Source organism: Neofelis nebulosa, chromosome 11, assembly GCF_028018385.1.
Source record: "Neofelis nebulosa isolate mNeoNeb1 chromosome 11, mNeoNeb1.pri, whole genome shotgun sequence".
Taxonomy (NCBI): Eukaryota; Metazoa; Chordata; class Mammalia; order Carnivora; family Felidae; genus Neofelis; species Neofelis nebulosa.
In genome coordinates, this window is record NC_080792.1 from 37,383,294 (window position 1) to 37,399,852 (window position 16,559).

At 35.7% G+C, this 16,559-nt stretch overlaps 1 protein-coding gene across 6 annotated transcripts in view; it reads left to right on the top strand.

Moving 5' to 3' along the window:
* RPRD1A (regulation of nuclear pre-mRNA domain containing 1A) overlaps window positions 1-16,559 on the top strand; it is a 69,879-nt gene that overhangs the window by 9,253 nt on the left and 44,067 nt on the right. For all 6 annotated transcript variants that reach the window (XR_009250982.1, XR_009250983.1, XM_058692336.1 and 3 more), the window contains exon 2: window positions 14,447-14,576. Coding sequence is in view for 4 of the 6 variants with exons in the window: in XM_058692336.1 (XP_058548319.1) it covers window positions 14,447-14,576 (130 nt within the window). In the remaining 2 variants the exon portion in view is untranslated. The remainder of the gene's footprint in view (window positions 1-14,446; window positions 14,577-16,559) is intronic.

The following is a 16,559-nucleotide window of genomic DNA, read 5'->3' on the forward strand; positions in this document are numbered from 1 at the left end:
TGCTAGTGACAAAATCCCTCAGCTTTTGTTTAGGTTAATATGTCTTATTTTCTCCTTTGTATTGAAAGATAGTTTTGCCAGATATCTTTCAGTATTTTTTGGCATCTTTTGGCCTCCATAGTTTCTGATAAGTTGGCTGTTCTTGTTACTCAGTCTTATTGAGTCTCTTTTGTGCGTGAAAGTGAGTCATTTCTTGCTGTTTTCATAATTCTTTGCCCTAAAGTTTGATTCTGTGTCTCAGTGTGGGTCTCTTTGAGTTTATCCTACTTCGAGTTCATTGAAATCCTTGGATTTGTAGATTCATGTCTTTCCTAGATTTGGGGACATTTTTGGCCATTGTTTCTTCAGATATTCTTTATGCACCCTCCTCCCTTCTGGGATTCTTGTAATGTGTGTGTTTGTATTGATGGTGTGCCACAGAACCCTAAGGTTCTGTTCATTTTTCTTCATTCTTTTTCTTTCTGCTCTCCACACTCCCATTTCAGTGGCCTTCTCTTCAAATTTGTTGGGTCTCCCAACTCTGACATCAAGTACTTGCTACTGCTATTCTTATACTACTTATTGTACTGTATTTTAATGGTTCTGTGTTGGGTTTCCTATTGCTAGAGGACTGAGCCTATTTCTTCGTTGCCTCAGAATCTAGCATGAAGTAAAATAACGTGATGAGTTAATGAATGTTGGAAAGTGTAGAATCTGAGATTTTTAGAGCTTGGAAGGAGTATTAATGTTTTGCTTTTAAACAGTTTCTTTTAAAGATAGTGCCTGATTTAGGAACTTCCAACATTTTAAGACAAATAATGAATTCCAGTTATGAATATTTCCCTTAATGAGAAAAACTTGGAAAATTTCCACCATTTTCAGTCTGTCATACTGTTCTGCTTTTCCCATATTTATCAGTTCTTAGGGTAGTGGTTCTTAAAGTGTGGTCAGTGAATCACCAAGACCCTTTTAGGGAATGTATGAGTCCACAAGGTAAAAATTATTTTTGTAATACTTCTAAGATATTTTCCCCCTTTTGACTGTGTTGACGTCAGTGTAAAAAGCAGGTGTGGGTGAAAATGGTTAGTGCCTAAATATTAATAAAGGTAGAGGGACCATTCTACTAAAATTCATTGTATCTTTCACATGACATTCACAGCTGAAAAGTGTATCACATTCCTGACTGCTTATCAAAGCAGCGCACACTACTAATTTTGTTGTATCTGGACCCTTGAGTGCATGACTCTGTGTGTGTGCACACACGTGCACATTTCTTTATTGTGGTAAAGTATATGTAACATAAATTTAATGTTTTAATGTTTTTTCTTGGTTATATATAATATACACTTACCATTTTAACCATTTTTTAAATGTGCAGTTCAGTGGCACTGTGTATTTTCACATTGTTTTGCAACTGGCATCATCATCCATCCTAGACCTTTTCTCAGCAGGGAAGGGGCAGAGAGAGGGAGACAGAAAATCTCAAGCAGGCTCCACCCTGTCACCACAGAGCCCCATGTGGGTCTTGAACCCACGAACCATGAGATCATGACCAGAACTGAAACCAAGTCAGATGCTTAACCAGCTGAGCCATCCAGACGCCCCTGAATTTTGCTTTTGATATCAAGTTTAAGAGCTTTGCTTGGCCCTGTATTTTGAAGATTTCTTCTACATTTTGTTCTAAAATGTTTATATAGTTTTACATTTAAGTCCATGATGCCTTTTCAGTCGATTTTTGTGGAAGGGGTGAAATTTAGGTCAAGGTTCAGTTTTTGTATGTGGATGTTTAGAATCTCCAGTACAGTTTGTTCAAAGGCTGTCTTTCTTTCATTGAATTACTTCTGCATCTTTGTTAAAATTGACTTGGGCTTATTTGTATGCATCTTTTTCTGGGTTCTCTATTCTATTGATCCGTGTGTCTTTTCCTGTACCAATAAATATCACACATAGTCTTTATTATAACTATGTAATAAATCTTGAAATTGAGTAAACTTATTTCTTCTATATTTTTCAAAATTATTATAGCTATTCTAGTTCCTTTGTTCTTCTGTATAGACTTTAAAATATTCTTGTCTATATCAATAAAAATTATTTTGATGGGATTTTGATAAGGGTTCTTTAATCTTGTATATCAGTGTAGGGAGAATTGACCTTTATTACTCTGAGTCTTCCAATCTATAAACATGGCATATCTTCCCCTTTCTTTACTATCTGTGTAGAGCCTGCTTGGGATTCTCTATTTCTCTGACCCTACCCCACTTGCGTGTGCACTCTTTCTCTTTTCCAAAAATAAATAAGCTTTAAAAAAAGTATTTATCTTGTTTTGTGTGACCTTGCTGAACATACTTATTAGCTGTAGGAGTTTTTTTGGTAGGTTTCCTTGGGATTTTCTGTGTAGACAGTCATGTCATCTGCAAATGGGTATGGTTTTATTTTTTCATCTTTGACCTCTGTGGTTTTTTCTTTTTCTTACCTTATTGAACTTGCTGGCATGTCAGGCACAGTGTTGAATAAGAATGATGAGTGGACATCCTTGTCTTTTTCCTTAGTGGGTAAGCAGTGTTTTCACCATTACATATAGTGTTAGCTGTAGTTTTATTTTTAGATTCTGTATCCAGTTGAGGAACTTCCTCTCTGTTCCTGGTTTTTGAGAGATACTAAAATAAAATGTTGGTGAAATTTGTCAAAAGCCTTTTTTGCATCAATTTGATCATGTGATTTATTTTCCTTAGCCTGTTAATATGGTGCATTATGTTGATCAGTTTTCAAATCTTGAACAAGCTGTGCATCCCTACAATAGATCCCACTTGTTTGTGGTTGTTAATTCTTTACGTATATATATAGCTGAATTCTGTTTGCTTAATTTTGTTAAGGGTATTTACATCTGTATTCAGGAGGACTGTTGGTCTATAGTGTGTGTGTGCGCGCGTGCGCGCATGCACATGTGTGTCTTGTTTTGAAATCAGAGTAGCACTGACTTCATAAAATGAATTGAGGTTTGTTCCCCTATTTTCTGGAAGAGGTGTAGAATTTTTAAAACTCTTCTTTAAATGCTTGGTAGAATTATTTGGCAGAAACTATCTGGATCTGGAAAGTTCTTTTTTGGGAGTTAAAAAATTGCATATTCAATTTTATTAATTGTTACAGGGCTGTTTAGGTTTTCTATATATTTTCTGTATATTCATATATTTGGTTTTCTGTATATTTTCTGTATATTCATATATTTGGTGAGTTTGCAGTGGTTTGTGTTTTTCTTGAGGAACTATAGTCCATTTTTTCTAAGTGTCAAATTTATGTGTCCAGGGTTTTTCATTGTTTGCCCTTACTATCTTAATTGTCCTTTCAATACCAGTGGTAATCCTCATATTGAAAATTTGTGTTTTCCCTTTTTTCCTTTGTCATTCTTGGTAGAAGTTTATCATTTGAATTCATATTTTCAAGGAAGCAGCTCTTTGATGCTCAACATTACTAATCATTAGGAATATGCAACTCAAAACCACAATGAGATATCACCTTACACTTGTTAGAATGGCCATCATCAAAAAGAGAAATGATGGAGAGGATGTGGAGGAAAGGGAACCCTTGTGTCCTATTGGTGGGATTATAATCTGGTACAGTTACTATGGAATTAAAAATAAATTAAATAATTAAAATTGGAGGGGTGCCTGGGTGGCTCAGTTGGTTAAGCATCTGACTTCAGCTCAGGTCATGATCTCACCACTCATGAGTTCAAGTCCCTCATCGGGCTTTGTCCTGACAGCTCAGAGCCTGGAGTCTGCTTCAGATTCTGTGTCTCCCTCTCTCTCTGCCCCTCTCCTGCACGCACTTTCTTTTTCTCAAAAATAAACGTTAAAAATTTTTTTTGAAAGAAAGAAAATTAAAATTGGAATTAAAATAGATTTAAAACTTAAAAAATAAAACTGCCATATGACACAGCAGTTCCCCTTCTGGAATATATCCAAAGGAAAAGAAAATGCCAACTTGAAAAGCTGTCTGCACCCCCATGTTAATAATATCAGCATTATTTACAATCACCAAGACAAGGAAACTACCTAAGTGTTTATCATCAGATGAATGGATAAACAAATTGTTTTATATATACACAATGGAATATTATTCATCCATAAAAAATGAGGAAATGCTGCCTCTTGTAACATGGATGGACCTGGAGGGCTTTATGCTAAGTGAGATAAGTCAGAGAAAGACAAATACTATATGATCTTATTTATATGTTAACAAACAAACCCAGATTCAGCAAAAAGAGATCAATCGGGGCGTGGTTACCACAGGTGGGAATGTGGGAAGGGGCATTGTAAGGAGATCAAAAGGTACAAACTTCCAGTTACAAGGTAAATAAGTACTAGGGATATAATGTACAACATGGTGACTGTAATTAACCTTGCTGTGTTATATAAATCAAAGTTATTAAGAGTAAATCCTAAGAGTTCTCATCCTATGGAGAAAAAATATTTTTTTTGCAACTGTATGTGATGATGGATGTTAAAACTTATTGTAGTAAGCATTTCACAGTACAAGTCCATCCATTGTGCTACACACCTTAAACTTGATGTACAATGATGTATGTCAATTAAATCTCAATAAAACTGGTGGAGAAAATAGCTCTTTGTTTCACTGATTTTTTTTTCCCTCTAGTTTTCTTTTCAGTTTCATTAATTTCTGCTTTTACTTTTATTTCCCCATTCTGTTTCCTTGGGTTAATTTTGCTCTTATTATTCTGTGTTTTTGAGGTGAGAGTTTAGATTAGTGATTTGGGACTTGTTCATTTTTTCCATTATATGCATTTAGTGCTAAAAGTTTCTCAGCCCTGCTTCAGCTTTATCCCACAAATTTTGATACGATGTCTGTTCAGTTTATTTGCATATGTTAATTGAAGTGTTCTTATGATGGATACCTTAAAATAATTCTCATACCTTTGTCATTGTGGTGTTAGCATCTATTGATTGTCCTTTTTCATTCAGTTTCACATCCCCCTGGTTCTTGGTATAATGAGTGATATTTGATTGATTCATACTTTTCTTTTTAAGAGAGAGCGTGTGCCTGTGCAAATGGGAGGAGTGGAGGAAGGGGAGAGGGAGGGAGAGAGGGAGAATCTCAAACAGGCTCCATGCCCAACTTGGAGCCAACTCAAGGCTGGATCTCACAAGTGTGAGATCATGACCTAGGCCAAAATCAAGAGTCACACACTTAACCAACTGAGCCACTCAGGTGCCCCGATTCATAATTTTTTGTATGTATTATGTTTTGAAACTCTGGACTTTATGTAATCCTGTTTTATCTGGATTTCTATGACATTAACCCATCAGGGGAAGGTTGGGTACTCTTTGTTACTGCTGAGTGCAAGTGAGAGTTTGGCTGACACCACAGAGTAAGGGGTTTAGGAATGTGTGGTGTTAGTATTGCTGGGCCATGGTGAAAATCCTGACTCTTCACTGGCACATCCCAGGGGGAGTGCCTTCTTACCCCTGGGTAAGGGTGGAAGTCCAGGCCTTTCTAACTTTGCCTTCTCTGACACCACTCTTGAGAGGTGTTAGTCTCTATATCACAGCCTGGTTTCCTACTTAGCCTTTGCTGGTATGGATGTGAGTGGGGCACTGTTTTGTGTTTTTGGTTTTCCCCTGTCATGTTTGGCTGGAGTAGATTGGTTATTGTCTAAAAGTTTTCTGTCTTTCTAGGCTGTCCTTTTCTTGGTCCTTTGGCTGGAATGAGAAGGTTTGTGTTGGAACTCTTTATGTCTGCACCTGTTAGGATTTCTGGGTTGCTGACTTTTTCAACTCCCAATTTGAGATAAAGGCAAAAAGAAAACCCCGAGAGCTCATTTTGTATTGTTCTTTGGGTTGCAAGGTCCCTAGCCTGTCTGCTGCCTTTTTTCTTCTTATATTTGTTTTATTTATAATGCCCAGGATTTATAGTTGTACTTTCCAAGAAAAATAGGGAAAACTACATCTGCTCTTATCTTCCTGGAAGCAGATGTTCCCTACAAAACTGGTCTTTATATTGGAACTGGGACACATCAGTTTTACTGGTATTTTTACTAGTATTTTCTTGTCCGAGATATTATAAGATACTTTCTGGTTTGCATCTGGTATTAGTATTTTAATAAGCTTATTTTAATATAACTGCTAAACAGTTCTACTTTTTATTGTTTTAAAATACACACTTGTAAAATTTAAAACAGCACAGTAGTATGTAAATTGCTAAGTAAAAATGTATTGCAAAGAGGCCAGTTATCCCCAAATTAATTTATAAGTTCAGGGCAGTTTATAAGAAATGTGTTCTTTTACAAGACATTTTACAAGGCAAGGTCTTTTATAAGACCTCTAAATCTAGGGGCACCTGGGTGGCTCAGTTGGTTGAGCATCTGACTTCGGCTCAGGTCATGAGCTTGCCATTCGTGAGGTCAAGCCCTGTACCGGGCTCTGTGCTGACAGCTTGGAGCCTGGAGCCTTCTTCAGAGTCTGTGTCCCCCTCTCTCTCCACCCCTCCCCTGCTTGTGCTCTGTCTCCCTCTGTCTTTCAAAAATGAATAAACATAAAAAGGTTTAAAAAAAAAAAAAAGACCTCTAAATCTAGAGGTCATTGGGAAAAGTAAATGTGGAGGAACAGCCAAGGCAATTTTTAATTTTTGTTTTGTGAATTTTGACAGTTTTGAAGGGAAAACAGTAATGGAGGTATTGTGCACAGACTGTGAAGGCACTGAAGGTAGAAGAGTGTGATGTTGATAACAAATAAAAATATATATGGAAGGAACAGACCAGAGATTTATGAGGAAACCCATTTTATGTAGTAATTTGGTAATTAATTTGGTAAAGTAAGCACTTTAAATTCATGCGGAAAAGGCTAGAATATGAAATGATTCTTAGGTTTCTACTTGATACCATATATAAAGTTAAAGATACAACACTGAAAAAAAAATCACCTCTGGAATCCTGTAAGGAAAACATGTTTATAGTTATTTCTAGTCTTGCACTGTGCAAAGATTTTCTAAATAAGGTCCAAGAGGTCTTGTAGGAAATAGATTTGGCTAATAAAATTATAAAATCATTGAATATGGAAAATACCAAATTTCAGTGCCTAGTTATAAGGAAATAGTCAATGCATATATTTTTTAATACAAATATAATTAACATACAGTGTTACAGGTTTACAGTCTGATGATTCAGTAATTCTGTATATTTCTCTGTGCTCTTCGAAATAAGTGTACTCTTAATCCCTTTTATCTATTTCATCTACCCACCCACTGTCTTCCCCTTGGCAATCATCAGTTTGTTCTCTGTATTTATAAGTTTGGTTTTGTGTTTGTCTCTTTTTTTCTTTGTTTCTTAAATTCCATATATGAGTGAAATCATATGGTATTTTTCTTTCTCTGACTTATTTAATTTAGGAGTATACTCTCTGGGTCCATCTGTGTTGCGAATGGCAAGATTTTATCCCTTTTTTATGGCTGAATAATACTCCATAGTGTATCCATCATCTTTATCCACTCATCCACCAGTGAACACTTGGGTTGCTCCCATATCTTGGCTATTGTAAATAATGCTGCAGTAAACATAGGGGTGCGTAGATCTTTTTGAATTAGTGCTTTTGTTTTCTTTGGGTAAATACCCCCGTATTGTTTTCCACAGTGGCTGTGAGAATTCCACAATATTATTTTTAAAACGTTACTCTTAAAGGAGCAAAAAATTTTTAGTCTCCATCCTACTGTAGTGGCATAATGTGAACAAACCATATAGTGTGTATTCTAACAGAACTCTTCCATTTGACAGTGTCCTTTATAGTGGTCTGATGGTTCAGGATGAAGTTTGTTCTTTTTAAGATTTAAAAAATTCATTTGTTGCATATATCAAAATAAAAAAATTTAAAGTTACTTCAGGAACTTGAATTGATTTTAACCTATTAGACTGGGAAAGATGTCCATTTGTTTGGGTGTAGGTGGAGGTGTGCCTGTTTGTTTGTTTTTACCAAACATTGAAATAGGAGAGACCATTGATAAATACACCTACAGGACAAAGTCATATTGGTGGAGGAGCACTGAGTCAGCACTACCCAAAAGGCGTTTTCAGCATGTAGGTTCAAGTTAATTGTTTAATATACCAACACATGAGTTGTTGGTAACTCTTGACACACACGCCTCCCCAAATTACTTCTTGGTCTTCCCTCAAAGTAGGTCTGTCTGTTGTGTGTTTGTGTTTGTGTGAATATGTATAACTTAACACTACGTCTGAGATGTCTGAGATAATTTTGCATATCAGTATGTAAATATCTCATTTTTGAACAGTTGTAGGATATTGGATTATATGGATATACCATGATTTATTTAGTTATCTTTTTCTTGTTGTTGTCATGAGTGTCCTTAATTATTTCTGTGTGCATTTATGAGAATATATCCATAGGGTAAATTCCTAGACATGAAATTTGCAGGGTCAGGGGATTATGTATTTACATTTTTCATCGATACTGCCAAATGATTTTTCTGAGAGGTTGCACTAATTTATTTATTAACCACCAATGTCTGAAGTTGTCTAAAAGTGATAATCTTACTCATGCTTTTGCCAACTTTAGTGTCAGACTTCCATCTTAGTCATTTTAATAGGTGGAAAATGATGTTGGTTTTAATTGCTTAGTATTTGTATTTCTTTGACCTTTCCATTCATACTAGCCCATTTTTCTATAGGTTATTGATTTGTGAGAACTCTAGAATGGAGGGAGAGATAAAAATATTTGAATTCAATACATTGAAAATAAGCAAGATTTGCTAGATCTGTAAGAAAGTTTGTCTTTCATAATCTGAATTTGAAGTTGAGGTTTATGAGAGCAGTGTGATTTAATTATTTCCTTGTTCCCATCTTCTGTTATGTTGGGCAAGGTAAAGACCAGGAGCCAACTTAGTAGAACAGATAATTAAAGGCACAGGTCTAGGCCAAAAGTTATTTAGTAAATAGCTGAACAAATTTTGAATCAACTGCTGGGCTTGATTCCATAGATTGGTATATGAGAGTGACAGTTGTTGCTTTCAATGGAACTTAGTTGTGTTGGGAAGCATTAGATTAAATAAAAGTGATATCTTTGGGATTAAGTGTTCAAAGTAAAGTATGGGGTGCTCCGAGAGCGTATCAGGGTTGCCTGACCTGTGTGTACTAGGTGGTCAAGGGAAACCAGAAGAACTTATTAACTGAGGTCTAAAGGATGGGTAGGAGTTGGGGAAGTTAGAGGAGGCATTGTATTGGGCATGAAGAGAGTAGTATAGATGGCAGAGACAGACATTTTTGGGCCTTTGGTTCATATTAAGGATTTAAAATATTATCTGGAGAATAATAGAAAATCTTTGAAGGATTTTAAAGCAAAGGGTGGGCTGCCAAAAATCTGAGGCACTGTGGCAATGGTGCAGGAATACGCTGGCTTTATCCACCTCGTTTTTCACCCACCTCAGCTGTTAAGCAGCCAGCTGCAGCTGGTCCTGTCTGGGACAGAATCCATTCAGGAATCACCTGTGGATTATACAGTTTCTGTGACAAAATTAGTTTCTGCCATATAACCAACTATTTATCTATATGAGCATGTCTTCTAGTCTGTAGTGATCATCAGTTTACCAGGGAAATAAATGAGGCTGTCCAACAGTCAGTAGTAAGTCTTTAATAGAATTTTATTTCAAGGTAATGGCTTTTCTTCTGATTTCTTTCTGTAAGGCCTATAGTAATGCTCATTGTGTGTGTGTGTGTGTGTGTGTGTGTGTGTGTGTGTGTATTCAGTTATTTTGTTTGTTTAGAGAGAGAATATGAGAGCAGGGGAGGGACAGACGGAGAGAGAATCTTAAGCAGGCTTCATGCTCAGTGTAATGCCCCACGTGATCCCACGACCCTGGGAATGACTTGAGGCGAAGCCAAGTCTGATGCTCCACCCACTGAGTCACCAGACACCCATTTATTCAGTTTTTTTGCTGCTTCTCCCATTAATAGGGCTTCCTCTGTAGAGTGTTCTTGTGTTAATAGGTAACACAGTAAAATTTTAGCTATTTGTTGTATTTATTGGCATTATTATCTGTGATTTTAAATTTCAGTCCCTGTAAAAACATGGGTGATTAAATTATATTATAATATTCTGTATTATGTCAAAATGAATAGGTATATGGTTTGTACAGTGTAAGAAAATAAGTAACGTTGTTGGTTCCTGATTATGAATAAGTAAAACTGAATTCTGAACTGATTATGAATTGGTGAAACTAGGTGGAATTTATGTAGTACTTTGACTAATTAAGTTTGTTTCATATTGTTTATCTAATAGCCCAGACTCTTCTTTTTGAAGCCTTGTAGTTGATCTTTTTTTTAATTTGAATTATGTGAATTATGTAACTCTTTCTTACTTGTGTGATGAACTGAACTTGTATTGCCCTTTAGGGGATATGCTTAACATTTTAGGTAATATTATGTCCTCACATATTGGCCAGATTTTATTATTTTTATTTGTTTGTTTTGATGTACCTATTTACATACAAGGTCCGAGGAAAAGGGGCTATACTTAATACCCATAGTAGCTTAAAATTTATAGTTCAGACAGGTGAGATATAAGAAAATGGTTCTTCACAATATAAATATTGATCAGTCTTTAATTACTTATACTTTATTGGTGCAAATATAGCAGTACAGACACATACAGATACACTGGGACATAATATTGTATTTAAGATTGTTTCCAGTGTTTGTGTGATACATCGTGGGAGAGAAGGAATAAAGAAAGAGAACTTACATTTTTAGTGATGTGACGTATCACGTACCAGTTTATATAGAGCTTACAAGCTCTTGATTGAATAGGAAAGGTTATTTTTGATCTGTGCCCAGCATGGGACACTATTTAAATTGAATGGAAGATTTGGAAAATAAGGAGCCCTGTGACAGTAGAAATAAAGGAAGTGACTAGATCAGACTTGGTTTTAAGCCTTATTGTCAACAGTTTTTCTTTAAGGAATTATGAAATGGTTTGTTGCTCTTTCTGTTAATTTTGTATGCCTTAATAAAAATTTATGGCCCTGTTATTTTCAAATTATCAAAATTCACTTGAAAGTCATTTTTGTAATTTTCTTCTGGAATTGCTTGTTTTGATTAGTTCCTTTAGTTTAATTTGCTCTACATAAAGGTACACCTAGCTTTAAATGAAAGTAAATTTTTTCACTGAAAACTTGGAAAAGAGTATACATTACAGCAGTTTCTAGGTATGTCTCATATTTTAGCCTGGATTCCACAAGGGAAACAAAATGAAAATAATGTCTTGATATTTGTACCCCATACCAAATCCATGCTCCTGGTATGGTTTGTTTTTGGAATACACTGGGAACTGCAGTTTGAAATCTTGTGAATTTTTGCTTTAATGTATATTGTAGTAACTTTTCTGCATTAATTTTAAGAGATGGTAGCCCATGGATTTAAAAAATACTGTAAAATACACATTTTTTAATTTGCATAGTAAAGTACCCGTAACAGAAGTTACCATTTTAACCATTTCTAAGTGTTTGGTTTATTGGTATTAAGTACATTCACACTGTTATGAAACCATCATCACGATCCATTTCCAAAACTGGAACTTTTCATCTTACCAAGCTGGAACTCTATACCTATTAAACAGTAACTCTCTATGCCTTTCTTCCCCCAGCCCCTGGCGATAACCATTGTACTCTCTGTCTCTGAATTTAACTATTCTAGGTACTTCATATAGCGGGACCATATAGTATTTGTCTTTTTGTGACTGACTTGTTTCATTTAGCGTAATATCCTCTAGGTTCATTCATGTTGTAGCCTGTGTCAGGATGTCCTTTCTTCTTTCTTTCTTTTTCTTTTCTTTCTTTCTTTCTCTTTCTTTCTTTTCTCTTTCTCTCTTAAAAAAATTTTTTTTAATGTTTATTTGTTTTTGACACAGAGACACAGCTTGAGCAGGGGAGGGACAGAGAGAGAGAGGGAGACACAGAATCTGAAGCAGGCTCCAGGCTCTGAGCTATCAGCACAGGGCCCAGCGCGGGGCTTGAACTCTTGAACCGCGAGATCATGACCTGAAGTCGGCTGCTTAACTGACTGAGCCACCCAGGCGCCCCAGGATCCTTTCTTTTTAAGGCTGAATAATATTCCATTTGTATTGATGTACCACATTTTGTTCACTTATCTGTCCGTGGATACTTGGGTTGTTTCTACCTTTTGCTGTTGTGAATAATGCTGCTAACATTTTAAAATACTTTGATTGAGTTGCTCCTTGATCTTTTCCAAAGGTAACATTCTCTTTCATTTATAACATAGTCATGAGAGGCATAGTCCAATTATTAAGAGGGAAGCTTGGGTGTTGGACTTTGGATTCAAATCCTGGCTGATCCCTTCCTGGATATTTCACTGTGGGCAATTAACCCTTTTGATGCCAATTTGTTAAACTGCCAAATGAAGGTAATAATGGTACCTCACATTCCTTGGATTAAATTAGGTATTAAATGTAAATTATACATAAAGTGCCTAGCATAGTGTGTAACACATAGTAAAAGTTTGCTGAATGTTACTGTTATTTAGGAAAAGGAGCCCATTGGTTCAGGTACCCATTCAAAGTACTGCAGATGCTCTCCCAATTGGGTAATAACACAAATTTGAATTTTTAAAATCATTTTGATGCTGAGAAGGCAAATACTTGGATTAAGTAATATTAACCTTTCCTTTGGGTAAGATTTTCTTTGGGCAGGGTTAGGTAAAAAAAAAAAAAAAAAATAGGGTTGAATATTGGGAAAGTTGACATTATTGTCATCTTCATGGGAAAAGGTCCTAGTATCTTCACCAGTTATACTGTATAGTTTATCTAACCAGACAAGCCAAAAACAAATCAGAAGTTGGTCTTTGTTATTGCCATCTCTTTCATATCTCTAGTCTATTCCAAGACTTTGAAAAACATGAAAAGTGTGGGGCCACATCTTTAGATAGGCAAACAAGATTCTGCAGTGGATAGCATAGGTTTGTAAAGTCTGGTCATCTCTAACTCAGTATTTTAGTTTCTTGTAAGATCGTGTTACTAGTTTCCCCTCAAGAAAGATGTGAACTCAGAAATGGCTTTTAATTCATTGAACACTTAAACTGAATACTCAAATCTAGAGGACCAAATATAGCCTGCCTGTTTTTGTCTTAAAACCAGTAAGTGGCCAACATTAATGGTGCACTGGATTATCATTCCTGACCAGAAGTTTCCTCCATCATTGAATGTGGATGCCACAAAGTACGGTGTTTCTGAATATGATGGTACAACTTTGAATAATTTAGATTTAATTCTAATAAAATTACGTTATGAAAATAGTACAAAAGATTATGTTCAACTAACTAAATTTTACCCATTTGTGAGACTCTTATTTGAGTCATACTTAATAATAAGCCACTTAACCTTGTAACCAGTAAAAATGTATTCTGGCCCATAATTGTTGAAATCTTTTCTGTTCTTTTTAGAAGGATGACTACTCCCACAGAATATAGTGAGTAGGGACATATTTTTGTCAAGATGAATTCGGTTATTTAAGGTCATGTAATTCAAAGCAGGAGAAAATCTAAACTGCCCATTTGGTCTCTCTAACATTTAGTCCGTTAGCTTGGGAAATATTTATTTCATAAACAAAAAATCCACAATTATTGAAGTGATGTTTCTTTCAACCTATTTTACATTTTGTACTCTTATTTCACAGTAACTTAATGATCGACTGTAAAGTCAACGTGGGTATTAAAACATTCAAATTCAAGATTTAGGGTACCATTTTAATGGTACCAGTTGCCATCTTACTTTATTTTATTTTTTAAAAAATGTTTGTTTATTCTTGAGGGAGAGGGAGACAGAGCATGAGCGGGGGAGGGTCAGAGAGAGGGACACACAGAATCTGAAGCAGGCCCCAGGCTCCAAACTGTCAGCACAGAGCCTGATGGAGGGCTTGAACCCACACATCATGAGATCATGACTTCTGAGCCAAAGTCAGATGCTTAACCAATGAGCCACCCAGGCGTCCCATCTTACTTTAAATAAGCTTTATTTCAGGTAGTGTTTAATAGTTTTAGCAAAATTTAGTACAGATAGAGTTACAGAGATGCAGTTTTACAGACATGAGGATTCAGTGTATAAAACTATTAATTTGGGAATTGTGATAAGACTAGGAATCAAGGGTAAGTATTTTGGGCAGTTTGGTAAAAGTGCAAGGAAACAGATTAATTATTGATTTTCTCTGCCTCTTGAGTCCTCTTTTTTCCTCACATGATCCATCTCCAGAAATTATAGAAACCTAGTGAGGTAAAGAATTGTGACTTTGGTAGTAGAATGAGAAGCTAGAGTTGAATATATTACATAAAGGTTAGTAGCCATGTTGTAGTTCTCAAACTGCTTCATTCAGATATTGAGAATGTTTGTCTAACTTAAATGAGGATATTTTAAGTAGATTTTTAAATTTTTTTATTTTTCAGCCAAACCAAACAGGAAGCTTACTTTTCTCTACCTAGCCAATGATGTCATTCAGAACAGCAAAAGGAAGGGGCCGGAGTTTACAAAAGATTTTGCGCCAGTTATAGTGGAGGCTTTTAAACATGTTTCAAGGTATGATAATTGTTTTGGGTGCTTGGTAATGTTTTGAATGCATAATATGTCCTTTTGTTAAAATTTACTGTAAGCCATTCAAACAAAAAACAGAGAATGTATTTCTTTGAAATTTTCATTTGAAAAGACTTAACTATAAATGGCATTTGTAAATGTGTTAAATACTTTCTGTAAAGGAAAATTTTTGAACTGTCACAAAGTGGTAGGCTTTTGGAGTACTTGAATTAACAATTTTCCTTTAAGAGACCAAAAAAAAGCAACTGCCATTTTGGAATGGACTTCATTAAGAATGAATGAGTATTGAATTGAAAATTTGTGTGCTTATAAAGCTGTCTGTTTTCCAGGTATTATTTCTGGATAAACGTTGTACCCTTTACTTGCATATAATTTGAAAGTTTTTTTAGTGTTTGGGTATATATGATAATACTTCAAAGTGTTTTGGAAGTACAGGAATTTATTTAGAATAATTATAAGCCTGTTGAAAAATTTTGCTACAGAAAAGTTCTAAGGGTAAAAGTTGGTACTTTGGCTTATGCTCTCTTTAAATGCTTATTTCCAAACATATGCAAATATTTGGTAGATTTCTGGGTAAACATTATTGGGGTAGACTGTTAAATCAGTCTAAATTACAGAATTCAGTGGTAAGTGAAGATCTGTGTTGAATGATTTAAGGATGAAAATATGCTCACCACATGCCCAAAAACTTCAGTCATAGTGGATGCATTTTTTAAAAATTACAGTGTATGAAATACTACCATATGTTACTTTCTTAAATGAATATTATTTATCTTTCAATTTAGATCCTATCTTACCATCTTTTCAGATGTTGCCATTTTTTAAGAGTTCAGTCCTAGTCCCTCTTCCTATGGTCATATTCTTCGCTTGACCTTTGGGTGATTTCATACACTGCATATATTTAGTTATTACACACCCTAATAACTCAGTTAACTGTGAGATCAAGACCGGAGCCAAAGTTGGACGCTTAACTGACTGAGCCATCCAGGGGCCACTGGATGTGTTTTGTTTTAGACCTGTGTGTCTAATTGCCTAAGGAATTTCTAGTTGTATGCTTCCAGACATCTCCGATGGACTCTGTCTCATATTGAATTCACGTCACTGCGCCCTGTCAGACTTGCTCCTCCTTCAGGTTTCACCCAGTGAATGGCAACTCTGTCTATCTGGATGCCCATATGAGAAACTAGGTGTCATCTTAAACTTTCTTTGATAGTGTAATTTATAGTGTATCACATTCTCCTTTCTCTTTCACTCCCCTTATCCATGTAGTATATATAGTTCCCACAGTTTAGATTTTTTCTGTAATGTCATTTCTATATAATTTGCAAGAACCTCTAGTGTTGTTTAATCCATTTAGGAAACTAGCCACAGTTGCAGAGCTGATCATAACACTCCCTTGCCTTTGAGTTCTCAAAACTTGATCCCAGAGATCAAGTCTGAAGTCCTGAGCAGGACTTAAGGTGATGATGCTTCTTCATGGCCCTGTCTACATCTTCAGACACATGTCTCACGTTCCTTCCACACACACACGCTTTATAGTCCACAGTTGAAGCTAACTGAACCTCTTTAAGTTCTTTCTCCCTTAAGGCTTTTATATATGTTGCCTCTCCCAAGGAATTCAATAAAATATTTCTTGACCGCCTACTGTGTGCTAGCCCTAAAGATACAGTAGTGAATAAGATAAAGTTCTGTCCTAGTGGAGCTTACATTTCAGTTGATGACCAAAGTAATAACTAGATGGACAGATGAATATATATTATGCCAGTAGATAAGTAATGTAAAGAAGCAAAGTAAGGAAGAACTAGAGAGTATGACAGTGCTCATGAGAACTTTATCTCATGAGATAAAGAGTGACTATTTTGGAGAGGTGGCATTTGAAGGAAAGGGTGAAATGAGACACTTGAGCATCTAAAAGACCAGGATTCTAGGTAGAGGGAATACTTGGCAGAAACAATGAGACAGTTGTGT